We start from the raw sequence: 19,379 nt of genomic DNA on the forward strand, positions 1-19,379 counted from the left end.
TGGGGACTTATGCAAAAAGATATGTGGATAATTGCTTCCACCAAATATTGAGTTAATGTGTCTGAATAATTATGCAATCAATAGACAGTAATTCAGTTTTTCTCTTTAGTTTTTGCTAAAATTAAATGAAACTTTACCCTTAGAAATCTTCAGTTTGAGTTTTCAGGTTTTGAATGAAGTATAAAATATATAAGATAAGGTCACTTTATGGGCCGTATATAATTTCAATTGCTTCAATGTCAGCCACAGAGCCATTAGAAGAACTAGTTTCTGAATCAATTTATAGTATATGATAAAGATGTCATGTGACATCTTGAGTAAGATTTAAAGATCACTTTATTGGCCATATACAATTTCTTGTATTAGGAATTTGTCTTTTTGCATATCCCAACTTGCTCTCCATAAGACACACAGGCACACAGACAGGGAGAGAGAAGCTTGGGGTCAGAGCGCAGGGCCAGCCATTTATACGGCGCCCCTGGAGCAGTTGAGGTTAAGGGCCTTGCTCAGGGGCCCAACAGAGTAGGATTCCTCTGCCGCCTGCGGGATACGAACTGGCAATCTTCAAGCCACAGGTGCAGATCCTTACCCAAAGAGCCACCACACTGCCCCATTTAAAAATATATTTTCATCATTTTGTAATTTCACAGATTGGTATAGCATGGAAAGCATCTGAATAGTTTTGTAACATGCTGTATTTACCTGTATAATTAATAGAATTATTCAGTGAAAAGTGAAACATCTTGATTTGCAATACTGGGACACGTGACCGGGTATTGAATAAGATGTTATCATCTCAGTCATAATCTCTGCCGAAAAAATATGGCAGCTATAAAAAACTCAAATAAACCTTTAATAAAATTCAGAAGTTTGGTTAAACCCTAACTACAGAGGAGAAGAGACGTGATTTGAATACTCTCCTGTATTGGGGAAACTCATCTATCTGTCTAGAACAACACTCTGTAAGTGAAAACCCCCTTCTAAACAAAATGAAGAGGCTTCTGCAAGGGTGAAGAAGAAGGTGGAGGGAGAGATGTGAAAACAAAAGCACACAATCAAGAAGTGTGATATTTCTATGAAGGTAGGTGAGATTAAAGTTCTGGAGAAAGTAAAACTTTTATTTTAAGGTTCATTTCTGTAGTTCAGTCTAATCTGGTAGTTCAGGTGATCTGGCTGAGGAGAACAACGACTCACCCATAAGCACAGTATTGTTGGAATTCCCAGAAGGAGTGATACTATAGGTTCCTCATACTGTATCTCTGAGTTAGAGCACTTATGAAAACTAAAGATTGAATATGAATGAGGGCATGGTTAGCAGTTGGAATGTATAAAATAATCAATAAAGATTGAAGTAATGATTGAGTGGAAGGTTTGAGGTGTGCTGCTCTGGAGAAGTGGTCCAGGAAGGAGACATTGAAATATGACTGCTGAAAAGGTATAGAAAGGAGGGGGTCCTGAGTTTCTGTAAAAACGGGGGCCCAAGAGTAGTAACTAAATTGGAAGGGAGAGAGAATCAGGCAGAGATTGTAGACTGCATGGACATAAGAGGGAAGGAGGGAGACCATATGGGCATAGATGAGGAGACTTGCACTCAAGCTCTGAGAAGGAATGACATTATCATAAAGCCAGAAAAGATGAGAAAATGTGAAAGTGACTCAGGTGAGCTGTTTGTTTTCTATGAGTTGTGGAGAGGTTGAGAGCTAAGAGGAACTTCTTAAAGCTGGCATGATGAAAAATGAGTTTGTACTCCTTTAGGGACCTTTGCAGATGACGGTGGAGGAGGGGAGGGGGAGAGGGAACAGGGGGCCAACTCTGCACCATCTTGAATTTGAGAATGGGAAAGAATGGGAGATGCATCTGAGAATGAGGCGGGCCTTTCGATTTGTGGGGAGACGGGGGGGGGTAGGTTTGTGAAAGCAGAACCCAGATGTGTTGCAGACTGAGTTGGAAATGACTAATGTATTAGAAGAGAACCTTAGGAAAAACTAAACCTAACCTCATTCAGACAAGGAAGAAGTTCAGCAGAGTACCTTTATTAAAGAGTATCAGCATAGAAGACGCAGAAGTATATTGGATAGGATAAGCACTCAAGATGAATAAAGCTCCAGGACCTGATAGTATCTTATCAAATGTATTCACAGAAACAAAAGATTATAAATGGGCCATTGATACAACTCTTCCAACAGTCACTTAAGACAGGAATAGAATATATGAACGAGATAATTACTATATGTATTTTAACTATTTAGGTACTTATCTTCTTAGACAGTATGTAATCATACTTCTCTCACTGACAACATCAGATGCTTCTGAGTGTGGCAAGTCACTGCAGTTGATTTTGTGTGGCAAGCTGAGAAAACCAATCCTAGCAACAATTAGTGAATTCTGATTATATTCAGTGACACATCACACAATCCAACTTTTCTAATTATTGTTATTATTATTATTAAACTGTTAAATCCCCCTTTTAATCCTTAACATTTCACTGTTTATTATTATTCTGTGTTCTTCTTTGTTGGCAGCTCAACAAGGCCCAGACACATGGAAAATTCAAGGTCTAGGTTTGGTTCTTCCCATTTAAATGGGAATATTTGAACTATGAATGTGTAGTTATATGAAAGGAAGGAACTCATTTTGCATAATGTGGAAGTTCAGTGAAACTGAAGTTTTAGTACCTTTAAAAGGCAAAGTTTTTAGCACCTTCCTAATGGCAAACTGAGTCATACTGACCACAGGATACCAGACTCCTGTGACTCAGAAATTTGTCATTAGTTTTTCCTGAGGTGCAGATAGTTGAAACGTTTGTGTGAAAAATAACTTAGGTCGCTGATGTATGAAAAGTGCTACTTTCCAGATTAAGACTAAAAAATACTGATTACTCTCACTGTCATAGTATTGTGAGCCTTTTCTGCATCGTACATAAGGTTATTACATTACCTTTCATCATGCCCATTTTCTTTCTTAAAAACAAAAAAGCAAAACATTTTGCTCAAATGCTAAGATCAACCTACTACACTTTGTTTCTGAAGACTTTCCCAATTTCATACCCACAAGCGTGACTCAATTTTACCAAAAAGAAGTAACCGCAGTCAAAATATTATAATATTGCAAGGCTACAAAAATTTCAATTAATCTAGACCTCTATACTGTATTGGTCAATCCCAATGAAAGCAGAGGGTAACAGAGCACATGACATGTGTCTTGTATAGTACTATTAAGCAGCAAAACAAATCAGCTTATGTACCGTAAAGGAAAGTTTCAATATGGATGTGACACGCCAACCTTTCAATAGATGGTTTGTGAGGCCTGAGCATATGTAAAATCACAATGGAGAGCAAAAACAAATAGTGTGCAAAGAGATTTAAAAAAAACAACTCTTCTTTAGACTACAAACCTTATTCCAACCCAACGGCAGTGACCACCTTGAGTCCCTTTGCATACCAAAACAGTCGGAATTAACCCAATGCGAAAATGTGTTTCTCAGCCCTTCACCAGTTAATTATTCAAACAACAGACCTCATGTGAACCCATATACAAACAATAGAGGCCCTAATGCCTACTAGTGGAAGGTCATCTGAAACTACTATCCTCATAATTGCTGGCCTGCCGCAATGGATGAAAGCATATTTTTATGAGTGCATCTAGAAAAGTGGGTTATATTAGAAATTATGTTATACATTTCTGCTGTGTAACTCTAATCTTTTATCATTGACTTTCAAGTATGCAGTGCCTTTATAAATCTCTCAGGCCAACTATGGCCTCTTTGTTTTTCGGTTCCAGGCTCATATTTCTCAATCTGCAACAGCTGGTGTATAGAAAACAGCTGAATCTGTTGAAATGGAAAAAGAAACATTCCTTACTCTGTTTTTTTGAAGATCATGCGTCTCATTAAACTACCATGATAAACCTTACTTTGAACCTTCGGGTTTTGCAAAGAAATTGATTTTTTTTTGCTTTTATGAATTAGTTATACTTAAAGTACCTAACAGCCACTTCACATATTAATGTAAATTTCTCCCATTTACTGAAAACAATAATCTTTCCCTTATGTTTAACCCGCAGATCCTCAGGACATCTTTATGAATCTTTGTAGATTAAATGCTTTATGAACAGGCTTTTTAAAATTATACTGTATTTAATATTAAAATATTCCCATGCTACTGACAGAACTACATTGCTATAAGGAAGTATTTTTGGAAAAATGCTTAAAAGTATTCCATGCTATAAGTTAATGTTTAATACTACTGCTATTAAGTAGTTTAATACTACTACTTAATACTTTATAAAGCATTTTAATCATAAGTTCAGTTTTCAAAATGTGCTGATATTGGTTTAAGTGATTTTGACTGTTCATTCAGATCTAGACAGACCTGTGCACTGAGAAAATCGTGAGTAAACATCTACATGGAGCATACTGTATGATTGAAAGTTTACCCTTAAAGAGTACTTTAGACTCCTGTATAAAATGTATGTTTCATTGTCTAGTCCTAATCCCACAATGCAACTGTTTTGAAAGCCAGTCAATATCCTCATAGTTGTAAACAACATTAAATCCTAAAGCCAGGTATCATGTTAAAAATTTAATTTTCTTTGAAATCTGAGACAAGGAAATTTATGATTGTTTCTTTTTATTGAATTGATTACTTTCATATATGCCAGCTAGAATGATAGCTAAAATCGTTTACGTTTTGACTTGACAGACAGATTCTTATGGGATCCTCTCCAGGATACATTATTTTATTCCACTTATGCTGTGACTGTCAAAATCCTCACATCTCTTGTGAACTGTTTTTATTATGGGAGTTCAGGCACTGGCACAAGCATTAATTTTTACAGCCTACTTTCTCACCGTCTTTCATCCTATTCCTGCAGATAAAATCATACTGAGTTCTTTTACCATCCATTATCTGACCAAAAATAAGTCTTATTCATTACAATTACAAATCAGAGGAATGCAGATTAAATCTCCCTTGTATTAGATATCTGAACATAATCAATATGAAAGTCAGCAATGAGAACTGGAACTCAAGGAGATTAAATATTTTTTTTCCAATACAACCTTGTAAAAAAAGAAATAAAAAATGTTTCATTAGCAGACACATTTTTGCATTTTCTTCTCCTTACTGCAAGAGTATAAGGTCCTTACTGGGCTCTGTGCTTTATTAACAGAATAGTAACTGGTTGTTGTTCTTATTCTATAAGAATACACAGTGTATCCTTATCAGTAACGATTATAGGGTATTGAGAATTTTAACAAAATAATAAAATGAATAATGAACAATAAAACTCAGTGTCTTCACTGAGAGCAGCGTCCTCTTACCCATCACGCAAAATAAAGCAATTTAGATCATACAATTATGATGGTTCTCAGTTCTTTATAATATTGGTACAGCAATTTAAATTAATTTTGAGCACAAATGATTGTGAGTGCACCATGGCAGCAGAAAAAATATCAGAGGAACTGGAGATTTTAAATGGACTGAATTAAATATGATACACCTCCTATGTGTTTCTTACCATTATTTGTTCAATTATTGTAGAATAATGACTAATTTGAGATTACATTTTGCAAAGGTAAGAATAAATTACACACAAAGAAGTTTTCCCAGAATGTCAAGTTAATTTCTCGTTGCTCTTCAATATTAACAAAAAGATGGATTTTATTAGTACCATACCGCTCAAGCTCTAAAGGGAACATTTTGAAGCCAAAAAGGATTTCAAAATTGGGTTACAAGGGAAATGAGGTGAAACTAAAATAAGATTACTGATGTAGTAGCAATTAAGAGGATAGCCAGTGAAGGGTATGATATATTTAGATTTCAAGAATGAGTTTAACATGGAAGATTTATCTTGTTGATAATTAATAGATGCACATAACCAAAAGACTGGTGAAAGCACAGAAAATAGAGTAATGATGTGCTAGGGTTAATCAAAAAGTTACCTTTGGAAACTATTATTGATAAATATACAGAATGTAAATCTAAATAAATCTGTGTTAGAAATACACAATGCCTTGCACAATGATAAAACCTCACTAAGACCTTTGTGCACAACTTTGGTGCTCTTAAAAAAAAGGTTCTGTAACCAGATAATAAGAAAATCATCCAGGAAAATTTCTAAGAAGAAGGTTAAAAGAATGTCCTAAACAGATATGTAAGTTGAAGAAGGTAAATCTTTTGTTTGAGCCGGGCATGGTGTGACAATGGGATGAAACGATTTGACTTACATACTGTAAGTGTTCTGAATCCTTAAAGGCTTTGACAAAATCAGTATAATGGACCTAAGGGTCAACTAAAAGAGGACCGGGGAAACTAAGAGGAATTTCTATGTTATACATTCAAGACAGGACACGTCTTTACACAAAGGTTTATTGGTTTCTGGAATATGTTACCGATCCATATTGTTGATATTTATACCCTGGCATTCTTCAAGGGATGACTGGAGCAGATCATTGAAGCAATTGTCAGCTAAATAAGTAAGATAGCAATAATAGCTTTGTAACGATTCTTATGTCCTTGTTCTTCCTACATAACAACTTATGTGTTGCATTTTTAAATTAGGTATTAAAAAAACGGCTACTTAGTGTGTCTGGTGACATGCATACTGTTATTTCTGGTCTCTTTGTCATTGATGAGCATTTTACTTCACAATTTCTACTAATGTGTGACTACTCTCATCTTGATCTTGAATCCCTTCCACTTTGTCTTGTGTGAAATGTTGTATTGTACAGTATTGTGTGGAATACGGTTCAAAAACACCTTTTTCATATTTTTCATATACTACTTGCATATTGACTTGAGTCATTTACATGTATTCTTCTACCATTTTAAATACATTAATGTGGAACTCATGCTTTGCCCATTGAGGGAACACCACCATCTTTTATTTTTCACTGTCAATATAACCCATTTTAGTATAGTTCCACACGCATCTACCTTATTCTTCTGCTCTGGAAATCTTGCAAAGTTATACAAAGTCTGTCCAGAGAAGGGATGTCCAGAAAAGCAAAAAAAAATTAAAATTCCAGATCGTTTAGCTCAGATAAGTATATCTAAACAGAGGAGATGAAGAAAATTACGTCAATATACATTTCCTTGAAACACATTGTGCATTTTGTAGTAGCAAAAAAAAAACAATAAAAAATTAAAATCCTAAAACAAGAACAACAACAAAAGGAAAAACACAGAGTTTACTGGAAATATCTTCTTTGTGTTTCCTTCTGCAATGGTCTCCAACAGTTTTAGCTTCTCCATACAGCTGTTCAAGAAACCTCATCTCTTCTACAAGCACCTCAGCAGTCCAGTGTAATAATAGTTCTGTTAACTGTCTAATAATAGCCAGAGTTGATTAGTAAAGAGCTTCCTCATACATGTCAGTCCGGAGGCAGAATAGGATCCCTGCCCCCAGCATGAAGATGGTAGAGCCCCAGCCCAGGCCATAACCCCAGTTGAATTCATGGTACGTCTGCAGCACGGTGCCATCGATAAATTTGATTGGATACAGAACCAGTGCACAGGCCTGCAGGACCACTATGAAAGAAAAAAAGAATAATGATCAGTACAAATGCTCTGTCATACTCAAAGAGCAGATATTCGTCAGTCCCCAGAAAATAGATGATTATTTCAGGAAAAGACAGAAAAATACACTGATGGCTTCAAAAGTGAACCAGTTTTTTTTTAATGAAACCGTTCTTTGAAATTGCAAATACAACAGATCCATGTTTTCTAAGGCATTAACAGACCGCTGGAAAGTGCAGTCTCAAGAGGGTGAGCTAGAAAGGCATCATCATCATGTACTGTACTTCCCATGGGTTCTTACTGCACTTCGCATGTTACTCACTGAGGACATCAACAGCTTTCAACCTGATACATGTTTATTTAGCTTTAAATGCAGAAAATATCATGGAATTTCTGTACCAAACCAAAATGAGCATTTATCTGTAGGTAGAACGAAATACTTATATCTCAGAAGTGTATCAAAAACTTTCAAACATACATAACCATTATATTATCTTTACACAAAATGCTATGTGGGCAGTTATTATAATTTATTATAATATTATAATTTGTATAAACAGAACTTACCCACGTTCTAGTTCCCAAGTTGTATATTTCCACGTAGACAAACAAATACTATACTTATACTTCTTAATTTAATTAAATATAGTGTCTACAATAAGTGTATTCTAAGTGTTTACAGGAGCCTGTTTAAATAAGAATCATGCAATGTATTAAGATAAGATAAGATCACTTCATTAACCATTTACAATTTGTTACATTAGGAATTTGTCTTTTCACATACCCCAGCTTGCTCTCCATGAGACAGACAGGGAGAGAGAAGCTTGGGGTCAGAGTGCAGGGTCAACCTTTTATACGGCACCCCTAGAGCAGCTGGGGTTAAGGGCCTTGCTCAGGGGCCCAACAGAGTAGAATTCCTCTGCCAGCCAGGGGATTTGAACCAGCAACCTTCCAGCCACAGGCACAGATCCTTAGCCACAGTGCCACCACTCAGGATATAATATAATATTAGGAGTTTCAATAAAATAAGTTTGATTGAATGACTAGGAAGGGTCATTAAAAATGTTCACATTCTCTTATTTCAGGGAAGGTCAACTTTGTCTTCATAGTTGTAAAAAAAACGTATTGCAGAGATCATGGGGCGTTTTGTGTCTCCCTTAATAGCATGTCTACCTCCTGCTTAGCAAGAATGTGCTTAATGCAATTCAATTGTCATAAATGTATCATGTAGGAACAAAACGTGTATTTGGAAATGTTGATTCAAACTGGAGTAATTGATCAAATGTCTAAATGAAACCTAAATGTCACTTTTAATGTATCCTTGTCTTTCAGACATACTCTTAACAAGTTCACTTTATTTAACTTACTCCCATCTTGAGAATATTCACACTGACTACACTGACATTGTCCCACTTAATCTAAATTTATATGGACATTCAATATGATATGCTTCACATCCTATTATTAACATTTTCACCAATAAACAAATACAAATAATACTTTTTTTTAATTTACAACATATTTTATATTTTTCAGAATCTTTTGTATAACAAGGGTTGTTTAAAATAAGCATGAAAATAATCCATGTTTATGTAATAGTTCCATTTTGAAAGGATCTGTACTTGTAACATATAGGTAGGGTAAAACTAACATGTCTTGAGACAGTCTAAAACTACATGAGTACTATACTTGTACAGGAGGGAACCACACACACTGGATTCCAAAATCATAGCTATACTCTTGTGGAGTCTTACAGAAGTGCATGACATGCACCTAAGAAAAACAAAGTCATGGATCCAAAGAAAAATGTATTACCATAATTCCAAAAAAGAGTGTGATGCTTTCATTTAACCACAAAGCAACAAAATACCCACTTTTTATACAAATGTAGATGTATAAACCCGATGGACATTTTCATTCACATTTAGTAGTAATTTTACTGTTATCAGATAAAATCATCTCAGAAGTTATTTAGCTAAACACACATATGCTGGATGTTGTCTTTTCTTACCTTTCACTTTTAATCTATAATATTAAGATCAAGTAACTAACAATTTCAAAGTTTTTTTAATAAATAAAATATATCTAGTAAAAACTGTTTTCGGTGCATATGATGTAAAAAAAACAACAATCATTTTAGCCATAGCTCACTTTTCTTCAGGCATTGCATGCTACTGTACACCAGTTTTCTACAGTATTTAAGAAAGTACTCTTCTATATGTAACATTGTAAGATTTTGGAATGTTTAAAAGTTACAGGATTGAACATTCTTCACGCAGAAACATCATGGCATCATGACTAGATTTTCTATTTTGTTCTTTGAGGATCTGATACACATGTGAGCAGCTCTGTCCTTTGTTCATAAGAATATACTCAGACCTCTATGTTGACCTCTCAAACCCAGACTTCACCATGTAGATTGATCTCTTCAAACCTTAAAAATAAAAAGCAATTCTAGTATTGGGACTGGGTACAGGCTGCTGTAAGTGTTGTTGGTGAAAGAATAGGTAATGCTCTTCCAGTTTAGTGACAGGGGTTCCCCTAGTACTTTTCAAAAGAGTATGGATATTAACCCCTTTGTCACAGCTAAATTCCACTCTGGGTACAATCAGGCCTCCTTAATTAAAATGGTTGATTCTTATGGTATAGAAATTTTACACTTCTCCACCTGTTTTGCATTGCGGCAGCTGGTACATTGTCACGTCCCAGTGTGTGGTCCATGCATGTTTTTGTTGCTATGTTCCACACTTCCTGACTTTGATTGTTCTCCCTCCTCCATTGGTCCATCATTACACCATTGTTTCCATATTACATTATCGTCAATCAACTCTCGACCAATCAGAACTCAGCTTATACAGTATATAACTTGGAGGTTTTCAGAACAAGGGGGCCTATCACTTGACTTCGGTTCTGCTTGGCTCAGTTTCCTTTTCTCTTTTGTTTTGCTTTGTTTCGGCTTCGCTTCCCCATTTTCATTCGTTTCGCTTCCTGTGTGTGTGTTTTCGTATAGCTTCGGCTTTTCTTGGTTTGTGTTTGTCTCCTTGAATTTTTGTTTGTTTGTATTTTCCTTTATTTCGCCATTACCTTGCCCAAAGTTGTTATTTTATATGTTCAACCTCTGTACATTCGTTTTCCCTTATTTGTATTCGTCGTTCACTTGTGTATTTGTGTGAACTTTTGTGTATAGGGTTAGTTTAGGTTGTCAGGTACATTGTGCACACGTAGTTGGTCTCTGTATTAGTAACACTAGTTAGGACGGGTGAGTGCCTTTTGTCCTGTATGGTTTTTGGGTAGTTAGTGAAGCTAAGCTAGGGCGTTAGAAGGCACCGAAGACTGAGTGTTTCGGGTTTTGTTTTGGTAGTTAGGTCAGCTTTCCCTCACTTTATTAGCCAGCTCCATTTTGTTTGCTATTTTCTTTTCTTTGGCACCACTCTAGTTCCCTTTCTCTGTGTGTTATAGTGTCCTGTATACCTACCAGTCACTTTATTCACTTTTAAAAAAATCACTTTTGCACCAAAACTTCTTGTCATGCTTTCACAAGTCCCTCACCAGAAACCCATCTGCATCCAAATCATCCTAAATGTTACACCCCTTTACCCCTAGACACAGGGGTTGCAACATACATAATGGCTGTCACTCTTCAACCACATGGGTGTTGCTTTTCAGTGGTGGCTGAAAAGGTTCCTATACTGTATGTAAAGCAGTTTGAGAATGAAAATCTCCATATATAGTTTTATTCTTCATTATTTGCACTCTCTGTTCAATTGTATAGGCCACCATCTTAAACACAACTTACAGGTTCCACACCTCTTAGAGCAGATAGATGAATATACCATAGAAAAAAGTGTCAATCCCTTTCCTGAATATCCTGTATTTCTATTAAAATGTTTCTGAATTATTTCAGGCTGCACAACAGGAACCTTCTATTTGCTTTGGAGTGCTATGTGTCTGCCATGAAGTGTGCTTGGAAATGAGCACTTCTGCAGTTTATATACCACCCACTTCCTTCCTGGTGCCCAGGGAAAGCAAATATGTAGGTGTGAGTGCTTCTGTCAGGGCAGTAAGGCTTGTTAAACCAGAGCAAGCAGAAAGCAAAATCACACCTCTCAATAAGGACTATGCACAACTGCAACAATTTCAGAACCTTTTTTTTCTCATCATGGATAACTGACGTGTGTTTCACGTGTTTGAATTTCTTTTAAACTGTGGAAGTGGTACATCTAATATCCCAGTAGCAGACTTACATTCCTACAATAATGTGGCCAAGTACCACTTAGTCTGTCTAAAATGTACTGGAAAAAGGAATGGAAATTTAGATGAGTTACCTTCAACTATTACATTAAGCTCAGAAACAATGTTGTAGATGCAGATAAAATTCAAACTTGTTCAGTATTTTGGAGCCGGCACTTCTTCACCATCTTCACTTTTTGTTATGTATGGTCCTTTTTCTAAAGAATCTTATTTCAGAGTTTTTTTTTTCTCTTGCAGCTTTCCTCTTTGAACTTTTCAATGAAAGGCAAAAGCAAACAACAATACAGATACAGTTGGAACAAAGCAGAGAAAATTGTGTTTTTGAATGGAATATATTCAATTGTTCATCAGCAATGTATGGCTTCCAGAGTTCCTTTATTTGCCTGAGAGACAGATAAAAGACTGTTCCATCAAGATCCACTCCTCTTTTTCTTATTACAGCAATACCTTTTATCCTATTTCTTTATAAACATTTTAAGAACAATTAAGTTACATAAAGGCTTATTTTTATAAAGAGGGAAGTATAATGCCTTATGCAAATACAAAGACTCTCTTGCAGTAATATCTGGTTAACTCAAAAGTTTTATGTTTTCTCCTCAGACATTTTGAAGGAAAGATGGGACAGGACAAACCTGAAGTGAACAGGAAGATGGCGACTGTGCGGTAGTGTTTCCTCTGGTCTCCATTGCACAGAGAGATGAGGGCTATCAGAAAAGCCACCAGTGTAACAGCCGCCCCAGCCAACAGCAACACCAGTGTGGCAACCTGCCAGTCTAAAAAAGAGCAAAGGACAAAATCCGCAAATGCCTTTAAATAAACTCATGATTTCTCACTGTCAATACCCTCTATTTAAATAGCTATTACTATTGAATTTATACTGCTGAGATGATGACATCAACAAGCTCCCTCCTTTGAAAATAAATTCAGCAGTGGAGATTGAGGAAGATGGAAGAAACTTGAATAGGCCAGCAGCAATGTATCTTATTTTACTATTTATTTGAGATCAGATGTGAATTAATACATAGACTTAGATTATTGTAACTGAAAGAAGTTGAAATTTCTTTGCATTGCTTCACACATTAAATTCCAATGCCAATATGAACTACAGTTTCTTGTTAGCATGTAGTGTACACTGGGTCTTTTCTACAACATTTCCAGAGCACACCCTTAGCATGTCTACACTGCAAATACCTGAATCCTAAATCTAGTTCACCCAAGATGGAATACAAACTCCATCTTCTCTAGCTTTTGAGCAGACTTAATTAGAATTCTGGAATTTATTTGCTACAAAGCGTTGACCAGAATCTCACCTTTTAGTTTTTGATTATTTGTACTATTATACTATTCTAAACACAGTTAAAGAACCTCTTGAAGTTAGCTTTTGCCCTCCATTACTATTACTTTATTTGTCTAGTACTATTATCCAAAGTAACATGGCTTGTTTTTGAAACCCTCCACATCAATTTACCATAAGTGGAAGGTGGCTACTACTAAAAATGATTTACATAAGGCAACTCTGGCCTTATATACCTGGTTTTGTTTCCCCCTGTAGTCTATCAAACCAAATGACAGACCTCATTCAGCTACAATCTGATAGGTGGACTGTTTAACTCTACTTCTTTATATTTCTCTGTTCCATATGCCACTTCCACAACCCTAAACTACTCCTTCAGCCTTCTTTCCAAGTGTCACACCTTCCAGTATTCAAGAATACGACCCCCATCTGGCTCAAAAGCTTCCAGTGGTTGGTGAAGCATAGCCCTTGCCCTCTTTCTCTCATTCATTCACCAGCTCTTTCACTGCCTGATTTACTGAAAAGAAAAGATGAACTTCCTTCATAGTTAATTAACCTCAGTTCCCACCAACCCAGCCCACCAGCTCCATTGTCAGACACAGCTGACTGGCTCCTAGGCATTAACCCCTTCGGTTTGTAGCCCAAACCACATGAAACGTGATGGAGTGAACATGACTTCTCCACAAGGATGCTTTTCCAAGGAGTGTGTCTGACTTTTTAAGTTACCAGATGAAACAAAATCCATTTATGAAAAGTATTCTACATTTAACCACCAGCATAAGATGGCAATCTCTAAAGTCCCGGGAACGTAACCCTAGGCTGTTCTGTCATAACAACACACTTGCAGAAACTTAAATATGTATTTGTAAAATAATGTGACTATAAATCTCTGTCAATTTACCCTGCAGTAGAAAGGATCAAACCAGTCAAATAAGACAGATGGTAGTTTTGACATAAGAACATAACAAAGCTAACAAATGAAAGGAAAGCGTTTGGAATAACTAGTATTGGCTTCAACAACAGGGCTGAATAACCTCTTCCATTATTCCACAGCTGGTTGAATAAAGAAGTGTCTTCTTTTCTCAATTTTAATTAAACTTCCACATAGAGGTAACTGCCAAAATAAAGGAAACACTTTATTAAAGTTCACTTTAGTAAATGAGGGACACATAGTATATTGAGACCTGTGCTTCCACACAGGTGTGCTTCCTGAGTTTGGCAATTATCATCCCATCATGAATAGGGTCATTTATAAAGATCCTGGGCAAGCTTAGTCGCCCATTCTTTTGACTACCATGGCTAGAAGAAGAAATCTCAGTGACATTTAGAGAGAGCTGATTGTTGTGTGATTGTTGGGCATGTTTGGCAGGAGCTTCAGTGATGAAGACTGCTCAACTTGTTGATGTTTCATGAGGAACAGTGGCTAATGTGATGTTGACATAGAGTTCTGAGGGAAAGTCATTATCAGCTAGGGGCAACTGTGGACAAAAGTGCCTACTCCTTGACCGTGATGTCTGTGCATTGGTTTAAGATGCAGGACAAAACAAACAGACAAACAGCTCTGAATCAGTTCACTGCAAATCTCTATCTAAATCAAGAACAGGCAGTTTCATCAAGGACAGTCTGTCAAGAATGTCACAGATAGGAATGCTACGGTTGGTTTGGAGTGCATAAACCCCTTAGTGCACCAAAAAATGCACTTTTGCAAGTAACGTGGTACACATAATACAGGCCTTGCTCTACTGAGCACTGGAAAAATGTCAGATGTTCAAATGAGTCATCCCTGTTCTCAACAACTGGATGAACTAATGTGTGGCACACAGGAATTGAAGCCTACAGGCTTGAGTGCTTGTTTCCCCATATTGAAGGGTTCTGGGGGCTCTGTTATGGTGTGGGGAGCATTTTACTGGCATAGCATAGGTCCACTCAACCCCTTAGAGGGCAAGGTAAATGCCAATAAACACAACGCCATTCTGAGTGATCATGTTCAACCTATGGTGAATTATTTCTATCCTAATGGTAGTGGAAACTTTCTGGATGGCAATGCCCTCATCCACAGAGTGCAAGTGGTCACTGAATTGTTTGCTGGCATCAAATCAATGTAAACCATAAGCAAGGCTGTCCCTGTCACCAGATCTCAACCCAATTGAACACTGATGGGTGATCGTGGGGTGGCACCTGAGACAGCATTTTCCACCACAATAAAGAAAACACAAAATGTTGGTATTTTTTGTGAAGAGTGGTGTCACATCCCTCCAGTAGAGGTGGAATATGCATATTGAAGCTGTTCTTATGGCTCGTGATTGTCCAATACCCTATTAAGATACTTTATGTTGGCGTTTCCTTTATTTTAGCAGTTACCTACATGTATAGTTTCTAGTTGTGCCCTCTAGTTTGTGTTTCACTGTTAATTTTAAAGAAAGCTGCTGGGTTAACATTGTCTGTGCCTTTGAGGATTTTGAGTACTTGTAAGCTTTACATTTTGTTTTACCATTACATTTACCTTTAGGATAATCTATTATAATTCAATTTCAATTGTGCGTGCCAGAGAGAGCTTTTACACAAACCCCATAACTATGTTTTACAGTGTATTAATATTGTATCTTCTAAACATATATATATAACAATGCACCTATGCACATGAATTCATAATTTCATCTTGTAGTCTATGTACAAAAGCATTTCTTTGATCTTAAAATCTGTCTATGTTATTGCCTGACTTTCCATTATGTTATCAGTTCTGGCATTTCCCAAATGAGGGTAAAGTTAAGTACAGAACAAAAAATAATGCTGGGTGAGAAGGACTGGGACTTTGGTTCTGTCAGTGCAGTTGGAAATATGACAAAGCATTTATGTATAGCTAAATGGACCTGGTCATGTTGCTAGATCGTTACTCCACACATTTACAAAATTAAAGAGGTACAGGAAAGCATGGCTGCTGTCTTTATCAGCTAGAGCATGAAGCATGCATCTGTGGACTAAAAAGGAAGAAGCAGAAGTTAATTCCACACTTAAAAGTGAAACAGAAGATAAAATAAAGGACATTTTGACTGTCGTGCAATCCAAGGCCCCACCACCAATAGGCTGTGTACAGAAATTAATTATTATTATTATTAGTATCATCATCATCATCAATATTTTACTCCCTTAAAGGTCAGGAAAACTACTTAACCTGTTACCACTCCAGGTTTTGTGCACATCTAGAGTATAACTACCACAATTAATTACATTCAAATTTGAATAATTAGATGCCATACTACTCTTTATAATATACCTTCTGTTATTTAATATTAGAATAGATTACAAAACATGTAATAATCATTATTTCTTTGATAATAGCAGAGACAGAATTCTACAGCTGAAAAAGTGCAAGTAGAGGAATGCACATGTGCTCAACAGAACAGGTCATTGTTCTGAGATGGAATGGCAGAAGGCATCTGCCCAGGATTAATGTTCCAAAGTTAATGTAGTCAGAGATACAGAAATCCATCTGTTACCTATCTGTTTCACTTTGCTTGCATGCTTGTTATGCTGGAGAGTGGGCATTTGGCTAATTTTATCCCCGGCTGGGTGGGTGCACTAAAATACTTCCCACACAGTCTCCTGAGTAAGGTAACTAATACCAAACAGAATTCACGAGGGAGGCAGCTTCACTTTCAAGAAAATAATTGGAACCTACTGAAGGTGGTTGTTTGTACTGATTTGATCTCTGTAGAAACATAAATTGGAGAAACTGTCAAATCTATAAACTGTATTTCACACACACAGGAGGGTTTCAGTATATAAATGTAATGTATTATGTTAAAAGTAAGGTCTATTTCTATATTTAAATATACTCTAGTTGTTCAACATGGCTAATTCTACTTGTCTAAAATAGTGTTGAGTCAGACTCAGGCGAAACCCAACCTCTTAAAGACACAATGTAAGATTGTTCTATTATTATTAGTAGTATTATTCTAGTTTATTTCAGTGACAATGTGAAAGCATTAATTCACTTAACAATCAATACAATATCCTTTTATTAATTGTGTTTATAGAACTCTGCTTTTATTAATCAAGACCCTGCATTAATGGATATACATTCTGCACATAGTGCTATACTGTCCTTAAGTGATGCTTGAATGCTTTTCATTTGGCAAAGGGCAGCCATGCTGGACCTAAGACTTTCATTCACACAACAGGGTGGATAAATAACCTGCTGAATGGAAAGAATCCCTGCTATTCAAATCGTAAGCAAGGAGTGGGGTTATATTACTCTCAGTCAAGTCACACCCACATTTACATTGCGGGTAAGGGTTCAATGGAGCATCCAGCTGGCATGTCACACTAGCTTAATTGCCCATCAGCACAGCCTCCTTTTAAAACACATATCAATCACACCAGATACTCAGCCTAAATGAAACGCTGCAAATGTAGCAAACAGCAGGGAATCTGCCATTCCAGGCAACAAATGGCTTTCTCTGTGCTCCGGCCAAAACAATAACAAAAAGCTGTAAAAAATCGCTGAGTTACATCTGTCAACCAGGCTGGCCAGTAGAAATTCTGGAAGGCAAATGCTGCACACACGTTACCCCTGGAACAGCCTGCTCTGTTTCAGAAACAATTTGATGCGCTGTGCTTCAAATGACTATACAGCTTGCTTAGTTTTGATGAGGCTCGCTACTTGCGCTGCAGTGGTGCACTCAACAGGGAGAAAACAAATGTTAACATGTGTAGATCAGATACTTCTCCATGTTTTTCTTCCTTTTCTTTTCTCCAGTCGACACCATTTTATATCGTGTAACATAAATGACCCCAAACCTTATTCAGAATTCACGTTTTCCAAGTTTATTATCTTTATTTGTTGTTTTTAATCAGGCAGGTACACACATGAAAGGCTTTCACCTTGCGGTAACAGCACAGATATTTAAGGGACAGTAGACGCCTTTCCCTAAATCCTGAACGTAGCACTCCAAAAAGTGCGAGGTTTCCTGAAATGCGTTAATTTCAATTCTCTTCAAGTTCAGGAAACCGTAGCAATACGCAACTATCTTCGCACTGAAACCCAATTATTTGCAATGAAGGGGTATTAATTATGTAGAGACAGAAAATGACATTAGCAACATAGTATCCCTCATTCTTACAAGGTTTTGATTGTACAGTACTGTAGTCAGTACAGCTATAGAATATACAGCTATAGAATATTAACAAGAAGAAATGTTACGAATTCTTAAAGAAACGATAGAGGCTAAAAACATCAATTGACTGTCAGTTAATGTCAGTAATTATATTTTTTCTCCGTTTTCAAATGGTTGTATTAAGAACGTTTTGCAACCTACCAGTTCTGAGAGTTGAAATACATTGCCAGGCTGACGCTTCTTTCTTGCAGGACTCCCATAGCGACAGAGAGTACTGTTCGGCTGTGACCCATGCTGGGCTGAGCAGTGCCACTACGTCCAGGCAGAGAGCAAGAAACACACATAGCAGGGCAATCAATTTGAATGGGCGGAACACGTAAACCTCATTCATGGACATCTTCTCATATTAAACAGAAAAATGCGATGAAAAGTTGGGATCACCAGCTTCCAAGACGGAAAACAAAGAGAGAAACACTCCACGGGGAATCCTGCGTCCTCGCAGCACTGAAAGTTGGGCAGTAACACGCTCGCCCACAGACGCTCCACTGCCTTTCAGAGAGTTGGGGGGGGGGGGAACAGCTGAACGGTTCCTGCACTGGTTCCTATGCGCCGCCACCTGGCGAGCCGTCAACATAGGCTCTGGAAGGAGAAATTCGCGACAGTCAAATTGCATTCTCTAAGGCTGTCTCTGAAATTAGTTTGAAATACCACACAGTAAATCGCGTCAAAGGCTTTGGGCTAATTCGGCATAATTATTATGCAGTGAGTTATTATTAAACTTGGCTGGGAAAGACAGATCTCAAACTTCCTACATATTTACTCTATAATGTACTTTAAAACAACAACATCTCAAACAAATTGAATGTCCCGTGAAGCCGATGTTGCATAAAGCAACTTAAACCTAAATTTGTAAGTCTAATATAATATGACTTCTAGAATTTTAAACCATTAAAATACCTAATTACATTTCCTGGTACAAGCAAGTATTCTTAAATTACAGTAAATTAGGGCATTTTATGCTGAATTAGTGTATTTAAGCAGCCATATCACCCTGCTACTCACAACTGGCAGCCCACTGAAGCTAAGCAGATGTGAGCCTGGTCAGTACCTGGATGGGAGACCTCCTAGGAAAAACTAAGGTTGCTGCTGGAAGAGGTGTTAGTGGGGTCAGCAGGGGGGGGGGCTCACTCTCCAGTCCAT

General features: G+C 37.0%; 1 protein-coding gene across 1 annotated transcript; it reads right to left on the bottom strand.

Annotated features, from left to right (window-relative positions):
* Positions 1–6,354: 6,354 nt before the first annotated feature.
* On the bottom strand, positions 6,355–18,704 carry LOC148828511 (transmembrane protein 47-like). The gene is made up of 3 exons (XM_088925470.1): positions 18,381–18,704; positions 12,401–12,541; positions 6,355–7,529 (listed from the first exon to the last, which is right to left on the bottom strand). The coding sequence occupies exons 1-3, from the start codon at positions 18,574–18,576 to the stop codon at positions 7,348–7,350; spliced, it is 519 nt and encodes a 172-aa protein (XP_088781596.1). The 5' UTR covers positions 18,577–18,704; the 3' UTR covers positions 6,355–7,347.
* Positions 18,705–19,379: the final 675 nt, after the last annotated feature.

Source organism: Atractosteus spatula, chromosome 9, assembly GCF_055471065.1.
Source record: "Atractosteus spatula isolate fAtrSpa1 chromosome 9, fAtrSpa1.hap1, whole genome shotgun sequence".
Lineage (NCBI taxonomy): Eukaryota > Metazoa > Chordata > Actinopteri > Semionotiformes > Lepisosteidae > Atractosteus > Atractosteus spatula.